This window comes from Psittacula echo (genome assembly GCF_963264785.1).
Source record: "Psittacula echo genome assembly, chromosome: 1".
In the NCBI taxonomy this organism is placed as follows: domain Eukaryota; kingdom Metazoa; phylum Chordata; class Aves; order Psittaciformes; family Psittacidae; genus Psittacula; species Psittacula echo.
The window spans coordinates 64,628,078-64,643,248 of record NC_137735.1 but is presented as its reverse complement, the minus strand read 5'-3'; the positions used below and the strand labels follow the sequence as shown (position 1 = coordinate 64,643,248).

The window sequence follows — 15,171 nt, the reverse complement described above, 5'->3', positions numbered from 1 at the left end:
GGATGCTGACTACTTCAGTCAAATATAAAAATATTTAAAAATTCAGTAGCTGCACTTTTTAAAAACCTTTTGATGTGATAGAATAAATAATAATTATATATGTATAATGTTCATATATCACTATACATAAATGCTTGTATGTATGTACATATATATATACACACATATACACAATTCTCTACTTCTTCTTATTAAAGCTTTTTTGGAAAGTTTGTCCTTAGCAGATACATGATGTTGGTTTTGGGGGGGAGCTGGGGGGGTTTTGTTTTGGTTTTTGGAAAAACTGGAAAAGAAATACTACACTAATATTAGTTTCACAAGTTGCAATGAATTATGCTTTACATTTAAGAATACCAGTTTAGCCTAGTAGATGTAGAGCATCTTAGAAATTTTCCTAAATCTGCATTTCTAGGAATCTACATAATCCTAGAACATTTCAAAATGGCTCAGGCTTGCCATTGTGAACACACTCCCAGAATAATTGAAGAATTTTGTGTCATCTTTCCATAATTCTACTTGGGCATGTTCCTGCATCTTTTGAGCAAGGTTTCAGATTAACAGGCTTGAGTAATACAGAGCCTATTTGAAAGTCAATATGAAGTCTTCATTCTCCATTACTTGTGTTTCAGTTAGCTCAGTTAATTGAATTAGGAAACAGAAATAGAACTGTGAGATTTAATTGACTAGTCACAAACATGCACACAGGTCAGATTTTAAACTCTGACTTTGCAATGTGATGGATGAAAATTTTGAAAACTGCAGCCAATCCACGAACCTCTTAAACACAAAATTAGTCAAGGGTTGAGTTTTCTCAAATTATTGTGTATATTTCATTGCTCAATTATTACCAACCTAAGTGTCACATTCACAGACTCATGTGAAAATTGGGCTAGAACTGATGTGATGTCTCCCTTTTCCTTCTTTTCAAGAAATTTCAAACATTGTTTTCACTTTTTGTGAAATAAAATTCTTCCTTTCTGAGCAGTCAAGCTGTCATTTCTAATATTTTAAAAGAACTTTTAGGCTGAATTTTTTTTCAGATTCCTTTGATATCCAACATAGCTCAAGAAGCTAAGGTGTGCTCTAACGTGAAATGCCATATAGTCAAAGAGCCGCAATTCCCATGTTAAATGAGGCACTCAGATACCACTGCGTTATCTACAACTGCTACAAACATGTTCATGTACTTTTATGTCCTGCTGCATACCCTTCAAACACTTAGAAAATAAAGGCCTTGCAGTAGAGAGTTTGAGCTTTCATTTGTGCATCCAAAACTGCATTCCAATATGCTTTTTAGATACAGCTTTACAATCCCCCAAATTATAGCAAGCTGTACTGCCAGACTAAGACAGAGGAAAAAGCAGCTTTGCAAAAATGCAAAGGAAAAAATATGAACATACACTAGATATTGCTAGCCTAGCCCACTGGGCACATATTGTTGGTCACAGCATGGATCTGACACCATGGGGTATATTTACAGCATGGGGTGTGGAGAACTATACACACAAACAATCATGAGAACAATATATTTCTTCTTATGTGAAACGCATTGAAAATTGATCCTGTCAGGATGTAAATGGAGAATTGAATTGTTGTGGAAATTCTACTGGTTTGTGTGCTTTTAAGTGCTGAATTTTCTTTTTAAGTGATCAAAAGTGTCTTTGAGTCACAACAGTAAAAGATGGCAAAGACTACATATTGCTCTAATTCTGGTCTTCATGACCTCTTGCAGAGATTAATGCATGAAAGATATTATTAGAACTTTGTATTCCTTTATCCCAGACTGACACCACGTGCCATGATAGCTATTCAATATCTTCTTTTTATTTTCAAAGCTATATCATGTAAATTAAACTGTGAAAATCACAGCAAATCTAAAAGAAAGAGCTAATATACTCTACATAGAGACATTTAAACACCTGCCATACTCTCTCTTGCTCAGGTGATAGAATAATCACTGTACCCCTTGAAGTAGGAGTGCTTCAGCATTCCATTTTACATTGCTTCCTCTCTGCTTTTTTCTTTCCTCATGGAATTGTTGAGTCCATGTTTACAAAGCTTCTTCTTACATATACAATAAGACTGAAAAATATTACAATTCTTGTAATCAGTAGGATATGGTACTTTTAGGGTCTTCTTATCACACTTTAGTCCAGCAGCAAAAAGATAGGTTGATGGAACTGTGTCTGTTCTGAATATCACCAGGAAACCATCCCAGGCAGAGATTCCTTACAACTGTGAGATAACCAGCAATGAGTAAAAAGACTGCTGTGCGCATACACCAACCTTATAATGTATGTCCATAGCAGTCCCACTTAACAGACTGATCTGCATCGCCGCTGAACATTTCCATTGATTTATAGAGGCTCTGGTAGTAAACAATGGGGATTTAAATCAGTTACTCAAGGAAAGCCTTCTTTTTAAAAACGTTTTGCAACCTTAGTTCTCCAATTGAACTAATCACACTAAGCCCATTGCTGTACTGTCAGTATTGATAATTTCAAGCAAGCACAATAACATTGAATTTTTGTGGTATTGCTTTTTGTTGCAGTAAAACATTGAAAAATTACATACTTTACAGGGAAAAAAAAAAAAACAACAAAAAACAACCTACATGTCCTAGTTCCATAGAGGAACAAGACTTTTGTAAATGAGAAAGTAAAAAATTGAGTCCTTCCTTCAACTATCAAAAGGCAGTATTGTGCTACAAGTCTAATAAAGAAAAGCTGACTCTACATCAGTGTTATATAGCTTAGGTTTTATTTCAAAATGCTCAAACAGCAAAATAAAAGTATTGGTTAACCACCCATGCCGTTATTTAAATAAAGGCAATTCGGAAAAGTTAATTTGAAATACTGTCCTATTTTCAAATATCAAAACTGGTATATATGGAAAGTTGAAATGGTTGTAAAAGTTACCACAGTGACAAAATTCAATGTGAATTAAACCTTGATGTCCTGACTCCTTAATCAGTAAATCAATCTGAATACATGGGCTGGAAAATAAATTGAGTAGGAAGAGATGATTTCATATAGTCATTTTCCAAGGGGAAATGAATATTATCTTCCATTTTCCAGTTAAAAAAAAACCACAGTGAATATTACTTATCCTTAAAAGAGATGCTAGCACAATACTTACTGGCAATGTATGAGCAATAATAGTTGATATAAGTGCAGAAGTGCTATGAAAACACACTTTGTATATCAATCAATAATACAAAAAAAGTATTGTATTTCAAAAAGTTTAAAGCTTAATTCTGGCTTATTTAAGAACATGTAGAATATTTATACTTAGATTAGAAATTAAAAGTATACTGCATCAGAATCTGTGATTTACATATATGATATAAATATATGCCTATGGGAACTTCCACTTTGAATTAAATACAGTCAAAGTTAAGGGATTATTTATCTTGCCTTAAATCTTTACCAAATATTAAAAGCCCGGCTTACAGATGAGTTGGTAAGTGGGTCTTCAAAGCTTCAGTTACCTGCTGAAAGCTCAGTGCATCTGAGAAGACACAGAAACATACATAATAAGCAAAAAAGGGGTATATGAATCCTGTAGTGTTTGAGTATAAATGATGGAACACACAATAAATTTGAAGGGCTATCCAGAGCTAAAATGTTTATTGGAAGAGAGTCTCTGAGCTACAGAAAGTCCTCCTTCAATAGACTAATCTCTTTTCAAGGCAACTACTGCATCTCTCTTGTCAGACAGTTTAATAACTGCCATAACTCAAGAAAATGCAATACTCTGGTCACTGAGCAAAAAAGCTCGAAAGCCCTCCAGAGGTAAATATTACCATATACATCATAATCTCATTTGGGGATATTTTTTTGTCCTCTCCGCTATTTTTGTCTATATTACAATCAAAATCTGACAGACCAATATGCTATCAAAGATCCGAATAAGCATTTTAATTGAAAAGTCATAACCTAGAACATTAACTAGCACGAGGAGAGATTTAAATACTTCAAGTCTTGGCAGACTTCAATAATCTTACAAAAATGGCACCTGTCTACAAGCGCATGCTAGCCTTGCTGCATTAAAATCAATTACTATATTACTATTTCCAGGATGCAGGGATCTGGCCCAAAGAAAGTATAATATCATAATATCATAATATCATAGTATCAGTTCAAGCACAGCTAAAGACAGTGCTAATGGTACGTTCAAACCAGGGAAAAGCTTTTGTGTGTTTGCCTTAAAAGTACCCTTTATGTCTGCAGGTTAAAAAAAAATCCTTTCACTTTTCATTTTCAATCACAGGCTTACACCTGTTAGAGTCATGAATTATTACTTATAAAACTATAAATGAAAAATTAGTTTTAAAACAGATCCTGCAACTTGAAGTTTGAGTGAGACAGTAAGTTATTTTTTGAATAATAATTTCTTCAGAGCAGCAGTTGTCATGAGGACACTTGTGAAAAGATATGGGAGAAGGAGACTGTCTTGTTAACACATCAAGGATGAGCACAACTGTATTCATTTCAATCCAGTGCTCTTTTCATCTGAAAGCAGCACATGAACACTAACATTGTCTGGACAAGGGATGTCTCCCACTCTCCTCTGCCACTTACTCCTTTTTTCTGCCACTCTTCTGATTTATATATACATTTGAAAACTAATCTAGATTTGCAAAGATGGATGTTTGTCTTTCAGTGTCCTCAAATTCCACATTTTTGTGCAACCCACAGAGTGCCGTCTTTGGGCCAACACCCTAGAAATAAGCTTAGAGTCTAAATGAACTGCAGGAAACTACTATGGAAGTGTTGAAGTAACCAACAAGATTTTGGTCTGGAGTTTCTAAAATACAGATTGGCTGCTATTACCTGGCAAAGTAAGGCGAAAGGGTATAGGAAGAGCAAATCAGGTACCATTTCCCATACACTTCAGTGTGATGTTCTCTGACTCAAAGTTTGTTACAAGAAAGACACTTCTCATTCTGACATTAAGGAACCAAAACCCAGCCTGCTACACACTTCACAGTTTTGTAGAAGTGTGGTTTCTTTTTTCTTTTATTTTCATCTCTCCCTTGCTCACACAATCCCTAACTGCAGTCATCATCCCTTTTTCAGTCGAATCATGCCCTGAGATGCACCAAGTGTATTAGCTTAGACTTTGTAGCAGCACTGTGCCCTGAATGCAAGTACAACCCAAAAAGGCATCCTTCCTTCCTCTATCCTATTCACCCCCTCCCCATCACACCTGATGTGGATTCTTTCTGCACATCTAGATCAATTTGCATACAAATCTGAAGCTCCTCTGCCCATGATTCTGAGGCAAAAGTTGCAGAAAACAGCTCTGCCCCTGAATTGGAACCTTCAAAGAGATGAAAACTGAACATGCACTTCTTCGTATTAACACATATAGAAAAACCATTACAGGTTAAGTGTGATGCTAGGTTGCTGAATTAGTAGGTTTTGTGTTGGAAACTACTGAAAACTAAGGATTTTATCTTATGGAAATTAAATTGTTAAACTAACTCAAGTTTCGGAAAGTACACATCAGTTCTTCAGCAGCATGGGTGGCAGTAGCAAATTAGCTTGTGGAGATGTATAAACCACATATACAGATTATAATAGATAATATGGATGATACCACACCTTCATGCCGTTCATTGTATTAATATCCTTCTGGGGGATTGCAATTTTTTCCTAATTTCTCTAATTTCTTAGATCCATCTTTTCCATCCATGAGAGGGTGCACCTAATTACTACTGTAATTAGGTTCTTCACATTTGCACCAAGAAGAAGAAATAATTGGAAAGCTTTTTGATGCTTCTTATAGCAGCAGCTGAAGAAAAGAATGTATAATGACCAACATCATTTCTCTGATACATATATAAAAATGCAATTGTCATTTACAGTAATAACCTGTAAAGATAGATTTCCTTTTATTACTTAACTGAAACACATTAGGATGGTGCTGTGAACTTCTGCAAGTTAAAAGGTTGAGATGTACATAGGCTTATAAGCTGTGGAGCTGCTGGATGTGATTAAAAATCAGGACAAAGTTGTCCAGTTGGGAAAGATTTAAATGATTGCTATTATAATACTTCAGATAGTTCAATATGCAAATGTGCTCTATAATGACACTCACTAAATAATGTGGTTCAGTCTTTTCTCAATAGAGTCCAGTGATAAGCATGACTAAAAAAAAGTGTAATTATTCTTCAGACCCTTTGAAAACCTCAAGCTTGATGCTTATTGTTTATGAATCACAAACTGTACTACACCTGAAGTTAGACCATTAAATTACATGGTTAAATGAAATATTTGTTAAAAGTACTCTATTAAAAAACCAGAATGAGCTAAAGTTTCTAGTAAAAAACTATTCTCACCGCAGTTTATACACTGATCTTCAACAGCAGCTGAAAATAAGTTACTTCTAAAAATGTAACAACTCTGACATCAAAAAGTCCATAAATGAGTCTGATCCCGTAAGTGTACCTCATGCATATACTCCTACTGCACTCAGGAAGCATGAGTCCTCATGAGACCAAGAAGCTTTGGCACTCACATATGGAGGGCTCACTTCCATGGAAACTATAGCCTTCTTCCTGACCAAAGGAACATATAAAGCAATGCAGATTTCTGGATATGACCTTTTGGTAGCAACAATTAGAATAACCTTTCTAGAAGTGTGTCCAGGGTGGGAGGTGAGGTATTCTTCCCTGCTGATCAACATCCAACTGCAGCCCATGTCCAGATTGTTGATACTGATGCTCAGGATAACACCTGCTGCATCCTTTAGAAAAGGAAATGAGCCAAATGACTTATAGCACTGTATTGTTAGCAGCTTTGGTCTTTAACTGTTCGGGCTATATCTGAGCATACATCTGAAGGCAAAGGGATCTATATGACATAAGGAATAAATTTCAAGGCAAATTCAGCGGAGAACTTCAAATGTTTGTTGTTACAGTTCAATAAAATCACTTTGTGTTGCATTTATTTCTGTATAAAATAAAGTGAATGTCATACTTTTTTGTCATGCCATTTTTATTTAACAGGTTTTTTTCTATACCCATTAGTTTAAAAAGTTGTAACAAGGCAAATCATTTATCAAAATGAAAAATGCTGTACTCCTTGAGCAAGGAAAGGGGAGTCTAAATAGAATGTCCCTGCTCTTAAATTAATGGAACCATCTTACATTTAATATTTTCTCTTAAGTAGTTATGTAAGCACTCCAAGATCATTAATGAAGAGGTACAGAATCACAATTCACAGCTGAAGGGCAAAACTGCTAAAAAAGCATTTCAGAACCATGTCATCCAGTGATACAGTCTAAGAAAATAAATGTAAGGTTCATTGATCTCCGATATCATAATTAAATGTACACAACACATGACAAGGAGAAAGGACAACAAAGTTCATTAAAACTTGACTTGGAAACTAAGATGAAGGACTAATGAAGCAGATGTACTAGGGAAAGGTCAGACTTAGAAACAAGAAGAACTTTAATTTTAAGAATTTTAAAAATAGATTTTTTTGTCACTATTACAATTGTAAATAACAGTAATGGTTAATAGTTATTATTTATAAGGAAATTAATGTATGTGTAACATTCTCAAATGTAGCACTGGGCAGTTCATCTGCTGGTGCTGTGAGATGTTACAATTCTGTGCCCTAGAATCACTACAGCATTTCAGTTTTCTCTGTAAATCCAGCTCTCACTGGCCATCCAAACACGAATACACACATTTCTAGTCTTTCTAAAACATTTTCTAGAACAAATTTGCCCAAGCTATCTTAAATAATGCAATAACTGATCTCTTAATATACATTTATTGCAACAAAAGAAAATGTACAGAAATCAGATTGAATTCATCTCAGCGAGCTAATGGATCTTGTAGAAATAGTGTTGGAGCCACTGGCTATTATTCTTCAAAACTAATGGAGACCAGCCAAGGTCCCAGAGCTGGGAAATGACAAACCATATTACCTATTTGAAGAGAAAAAATAAAAACCAGCCAACTTAAGAGAGGAATTACAGAACAGAGAATTCAAATTTAAATTGCCAAGTTAGCTAGTAAAGCAGTCAGTCTGCAACCTGCTACAAAGGCATGCTGAAAGGTTGGTGATAAACAACAGAAATAGAAATTGGTAAAGACAAAGCATGTTTATGATATAAATATTGTTGAACACAGGCCTGCTGCTCAGTACTATTACTACCACTCAAGCCCTTATTACAATCAAGCTGCCTTAAGACACTCTCACGTGTGCCAGCAAATACAATAGTCACCTTTTATCGGACTTCAGGAGAAACAATCTGCTGGTCTAATTTCTCATTTCTTCTCAACACTTGGGCAGAAAATGTTTGTTTGATAATGTCACTTTATAGTATTCAAATGTTTTACAACATTAGGCCGCCTTGCATTTGTCAAATTAAATGCTTTAAATTGTATGCTGAATACATTAGAAAGACTTGCAACATATAGCAGAAGATGGAACCAGACCTGTCACACTTGTATGGGAATATTTCTATATAGGTATTAGTCTACGATCTCATCAATTACAAAAACAGTTTAAGAACCAATTGCTAGGTTTAGTTTTGCAGTGTTTTTGGAAGGTCATTTCTCTGCCAGTTACCAGAAGCTTCTCATGTTGAAAATCGAATGATAAAAATAGATTCCTCTTTGTTCCCACAGGACATGGGAACTAGAAACCAGCAAACACAGAAACACTTAGAACAGCCAGGTTTACCAGGAAGCACAAAAAAAATTGATTCCCTGTTGTCCTGGGTTCAGCAGCAGCAGTCAGCTTTTCTCCTTCTTAGTAGCTGGTGCAGCGCTGTGGTTTTGACTTTCGGCCTGGGAATAATACTGATAAAGCCGATGTTTTCAGTTGCTGGTCAGAATATTTACCCTGACCAAGGACTTTGTGAGTCTCATGCTCTGCCAGGGAGGAGGGGAAGCCGGGAGGAAGCAGGGACAGGACACTTGACCCAAACTAACCAAAGGGGTATTCCACACCACAGCACGTCATGCCCAGGGATGTAACTGGGAGTTACGTGGAAGGGCATGTTCTCTGCTCTGTCGGGCCCGTTTTCGGCGAGTGGTATCGTATTCTCTTCCCTTGTTATTTCTCTTATCATTATTATTATTGGTGGTAGCAGTAGTGATTTGTGTTACACCTTAGTTACTGGACTGTTCTTGTCTCAACCCGTGGGAGTTACATTCTTTCAATTCTCCTCCCCATCCCTTTGGCCGGGGGGGGGGAGTAGAAACTGCATGGCTGACTTGCCTACTGGCTTAAACCATGACAGTTCTTTTTGGCACCCAACTTGGGCACAAAGGGTTGAGATAACGGCAGATCTGACCGGAGTGTGTCTAATCGTATTTGTGATAAGCATTCAGTGTTTTGGATTAATAGTCACTCTTCACAATGCTGATTTATTGGCTCTCAAAGTTGTTGGTTTTGAACTCACATTTTCAATATGCCGTAGCTTACTTAGAGCCAGTATTTGCTGTTAGTGTTTTTCAAGTGTGGGGCTTGGGCTAAGGTTATTATCTCATTGTATTTTATGGTAATGACTTGTAATACAATAGAATTAGGCAAACAATGATAAGACAAGGGGTAATGGGTATAAACTGGAACACAAGAGGTTCCACTTAAACTTGAGAAGAAACTTCTTCTCAGTGAGGGTGACAGAACACTGGAACAGGCTGCCCAGGGAGGTTGTGGAGTCTCCGTCTCTGGAGACATTCAAAACCCGCCTGGACACATTCCTGTGTGACCTTATCTAGGTGTTCCTGCCCTGGCAGGGGGATTGGACTAGATGATCTTTTGAGGTCCCTTCCAATCTCTAACATACTGTGATACTGTGATACTGTGATATAGAATCATTGATCATGAAACTGATCTGGCTTATGTTCCCAGCGTGGTCACCACCTTTATACTTTGGGAAGTATATAATACAAGTGCTTAGCAATTACACATCTTTTTTCTCCTTCCTGGGTGGTCAACCTGTGGAGACATTCTCTTACCCTCCCAGTGATGTAACTGGGAGTTTACCCGGAAGGGCATGTTCTCTGCTCTGTCGGGCTCGTTTTCAGCGAGTGGTATCGTATTCTCTTCCCTTGTTATTTCTCTTATCATTATTATCATTGGTGGTAGCAGCAGTGATTTGTGTTATACCTTAGTTACTGGACTGTTTTTATGTCAACCCGTGGGAGTTACATTCTTTTGATTCTCCTCCCCATCCCTTTTTTTTTGGGGGGGGGGAGGGGAGTAGAAACTGCGTGGCTGACTTGCCAACTGGCTTAAACCACGACACCTGTTCAATTTAGCCCTAAAGTACCTGGATAAATAATGAGTCTCTCTTTCCTTAAATACATCACAAAATTCCAGAAAATTAATAATTTTCTCCATTTCAAGAAACATATATATGTATCTTTCAAAAAATCCAACAGTTGAACTGTCTTGATTTTTCAAGTTCCTTCTTTACATGAACATACATGCCCTTTTATGAACGACCAGACACACCATTTTACTCTTGCATCTTCATTACCAATACCTTGTTTTCTGGCATGTCATAACTTCCTGTACTTGCCACAAGTAAATTCTATGTGTCTATAGAATATATTCTATATGTCTATGTCTAGGTTCTATATGTCTATGTCTATACTCAGTCTGGACTAGAGACTCAGATCCTAACTCTTCCTGCTCTGATATATATGGTGGAGAAAAGCATACAGGGAGTACCTTTTGCAAACTGACAGAGGAAAAACATTGTTCTGCTGCTTAAAAGCAAGTGAGGCAACAGATAATCCCAGGCATAACCAAGGTCACAAACCAGAAGGAACACAGATACCTTAAGCTATTAAGAAGTGCAAATTCAACTAGGCAGACTTATGCTGCTGCTGGCTTAACACCTTTAACCCCATTCCACAGGCAGTGAGTGAGTGTTCTTGCAGAGACTAGAACATTAGCTCTGTAATTCTACTAAATAGAAATGTTTTCTACTACTGGCATCAGGTCTGTATCACCTGACTATAAAATCCACAGCAACATGTTTTACTTACATTATTTCTCACAACTATTCAGAAGTTTTCTAGAGTTGTAATTAATTTTGAAGACTTCTCTTCTGTTAGCTATCCTGTATTCAGTGAGAACATCTAAAAAATGCAGGTATGTATGCTTATCACTTTTTTAATACAAAATAATAATAATAATTCTTTTTAAATTAAGAGAAAGTAATAGGCTAGAATGGTAAGAGCTGATTAGAATCACAATAATACAGTAAATGTAAGAGTGCATGCTTCATTTGCTTACCATTAGTGCTGCATCTTTCAAAAAATATAAGATGTATTAGTAAAAATTTATCCATTGCTGATTGCTTTTTTTACTTATATAATCACTCTTCTCCTTAAAGTTGGTTTTTCTTAAAATATTATGCTTTTGCTGTTAGAAAACACGTTTATTTCTGAATATTCATCTGTATTTTCTGAACTACAATTCCAACCAAATACAAGGTATTGCCTTTTTTTCCCTAAAACTTGTAGTTATTCTATGTGTTAGTTGTTTCAGATATAAGATGTAAGAAAGCATTCCACATCTGGTACCTCACGCTACATGCCACTTTGCATTTAATTTCAAATAGAATAAAAAAATCTGGAATCAGAAATATCTATTAAAAGTAAACACAAATGTAAGAGAGATACAAGCTACATAGGATAATGTACAAGAAAAGCAGATACAGGTTAAGCTGGAATCTCAGAAGTGTACCCTGGGATTTTATTTTGTTCCCCTCTATTTCTTTTCTTTCATGTTTTCAAGTCAAAATCTAAACAATCTCTGGAACCAAACAGAATCCTCAGTTAAGTTTAAATTATTTTAAAATGTTCATCTATGGGACAAAAATAAGACTTTTCAAAGCTTTTGCTTCAAAGTAGAGTAGCATGGTACAACTGCTAGCTAGTCCACAGGGCAAAAAAGAAGGAGAAATAATACTAAATTGACCACGAATCCCACATATTAGTTGCCTTCTGTAAATATTTAGAAATCCATCCACTGGATGAAGGATTGAATAAATAAATAATTATCTGATACTATTGGAACAGAAATCTAAGGAAAACCACAGAATTTGCCAGGTCCAGACCAGAGCTCCAGATACACAAAGATACTGAGAACATAATAAAAAGAGAAAGACAGAGGTGGGGAGGAGTAGATTTTACACTAAAAATACGGATTGTTTTTGTTGTTGTTCTTATTAAATTACCCTTTAAATCATAAACCATGATTAAAGTTTGGATTCTGTATGAAATGCGATCCATAACTCTAAATATATATTTTTATGTTCCATACAATGAGATAGTTGGAACAGATATACAATACTCTTCTAAATGGATTATGTTTCCGAAGCTCTGTTAGAATAAACTTTACATTTATTTTCATCAACATGGCAGACTTGTCTCATTATTCAGATTCATATTTGCTTTCCAGAGGTTTTCAATTGTAAGTATTTGGTAGCCAATTCTGAAAGAAGAAAAAGCACATTCATCACTCCCTTAATATAGATATAAGACAGTACGAGGTGCGATAAAGCTTGTATTGCCTCTGGTTTAGGAATACTCTATTAATAACAAATGGCAGAGCTATAAGTTAGATATCTGAATTTTTCCAAAAAACTGCCAACCAAAACTTTATAGAATATTACATATAAAAGAACTGTGTTCTGATATCATCAGTAAGGTTGCAAAGTCAAGTAGTGCTCCAGCATTAGAATCTTAGAATTAGCATCAAGAATTAGAATTTGGATGCCAGAGAGGGACTCTTCATCAGGGACTGTAGCAATAGGATGAGCGGTAATGGGTTTAAACTTCAACAGGGGAAGTTCAGGTTAGGTATAAGGAAGAAGTTATTTACTGTGAGGGTGGTGAGGCACTGGGACAGGTTGTTGCCCAAAGAAGTGGTGAATGCTCCATCCCTGTCAATGTTCAAGGCTAGGTTAGAGAGAGTCTTGGGCAACATGGTCTAGTGTGAGGCATCCCTGGCCATGGCAGGGGGGCTAGAACTAGATGATCTTAAGGTCTTTTCCAACCTTAACCATTCTATGATTCTATGAATCTCTTCTGCACTGGCATTATGATGTGGTCTTTAACATCACAATGCACATGAGCCCTGTCTCCTTCACTTATACTGATGTATCTGCGAGTACTGATCGTATTCACCTTATGAGCAGCTATTTAGTATTTTGCTTTCTCCTTTTTCAGTGTGTTATCCCAGGACTTGATTAGCATACAGTACTTATGTTCTGAGATTAAAATGAAATTAGTAACTTCCTCATGAGCTTCTTCATGGGACTCATCAAGAGAGTATCAGATGTTGAGAGACATTAACAAATTTAACGTTGCAGCAACCTAAGGGAGGAATAGGGTTTAATATGCTTAGGAACATACCATTTTGTTGCTTAGGAGCTAAGACACAGAGGATCAGATTTTTCACAGTTAAATAGGTACCCAAAAATGTGTGAAGGAGCCTGATAGTTTTTCCAGAAGTGCTTGAACACTTCATTTTCAGCACACAGGTGCTTTTGAAATATCTTCTGTGAGACTATGCCCATAAGTAGCCATGCAAATACATTTTAAAATCTGATCGATACAGATTAAGGAAGAGGGTATCCATGAATTGTGGGTTTCCACTTTCAGACATCTTGGATCTCATCTTCAGAGTGTTTGGCATTCTGCTGATATTCTACATGCTTTAAACACAAGCTTTAAGCTGCAGCAGAAATCAGTTGTAGCTCTGAATCCTCAGCATTTCTGTGTATCAGTAATCAAGATCCCAAGTCAGGCATCCAAAAATACTGAACACCTCTGCAAACACTTTTACATAAATGAACTATCAGCAAAAAGAAACTCTGTGGAGCTGCTGTGGGCAATTTTCAAATATTCTATGTAACTATTCTCTCCCTGCAATTCTCATCATCATTTGCTATGTACCTTCTAGCTTCTGCAAAAATTGGAGAAGTCTTGACTGCAGTCTCTTTTGCCATAAACTCTGAATCTCGAGTACTGAATAGGGCAGTAATTTCTCACAAATATGTACATGATTGTGCAACTGAAGACCATTACACTATGTATATATGTAGAGGCCAATTCGCACTTGCAGTGCAGCTGACATGCAAACTATAGATCACTTAACTTTGCAACTCCAACAGGGCTCTTTTAATGTTCTGTGGAGTTTTTTTAGCAACATTTAAGATAATAGAAAAACAAACAGAAAAAAGTGCAAGACTGCCCTCATGACTTAATTCACTGATACTCCAGAATTTCCAACAGGCACCAAGCTTTTTGACATCCCATGTACATGAAGGTAGCTATCATCATAGAATCATAGAATAGTTAGAGTTGGAAAGGACCTTAACATCTTCTATTTCCAACCCTCCTGCCATAGGCAGGGACACCTCACGCTGGACATGCTGCCCGACACTCTGTCCTACCTGGCCTTGAACACTGACAGGGATGGAGCATTTACCACTTCTTTGGGCAACCTGTTCCAGTGCCTCACCACCCTCACAGTAAAGAACTTCTTCCTTATATACAACCTGAACTTTCCCTCTCTCCAGCATCCTTGTAGGCCCCCTTCAGATATCATCATTTTCATGATAAGAAAGCAGAATTCATGGCCTTGTCTTTGTGTTAAATGTGCCCAAACCAAACTTCAGGCTTCCTCGACAGTCCTCAGAGCAAAATTGCCGCTTCAAGTAACTTCATTTCTCTTATAAACATCAAAGAAATCCAATTCTGTATCTAAACATATAGCATTTTCTTAAGATTATCATAGAGCCATGGAATCATAGAATGCTTTGGGTTGGAAGGGACCTGAAAGATTTCCCAGTTCCAGTCCCTCTGGGCAACCTGTTCCAGTGTCTCACCACCCTCATAGTAAAGGATTTCTTCCTAATGTCTAATCTAAATCTACCTTTTTTCACTTTAAAACCATTCCCCCTAGTCCTATCACTATATGCCCTTGTAAAACGTCCTTCTCCAGATTTCCTGTAGACCCCTTTAGGTATTGGAAGTCTGCTATAAGGTCTCCCAGGAACCTTCTCTATGCTGAGCAATCCCAACCCTCTCAGCCTGTCTTCATAAGAGAGGTGTTCCAGACCTCTGACTATACTGGTGGCCCATAATCAAATATTTTTTCTTTTACCACTTTATTT

General features: G+C 36.7%; 1 protein-coding gene across 1 annotated transcript in view; it reads right to left on the bottom strand.

The window, feature by feature from the left end:
• Positions 1–15,171, bottom strand: part of LOC308232779 (uncharacterized protein) — a gene marked incomplete at both ends in the record, with an annotated part of 67,108 nt that overhangs the window by 22,008 nt on the left and 29,929 nt on the right. Inside the window, 1 exon segment of the mRNA XM_080638908.1 lies at positions 5,670–5,712. Within this exon segment, the coding sequence (XP_080495034.1) occupies positions 5,670–5,712 (43 nt within the window).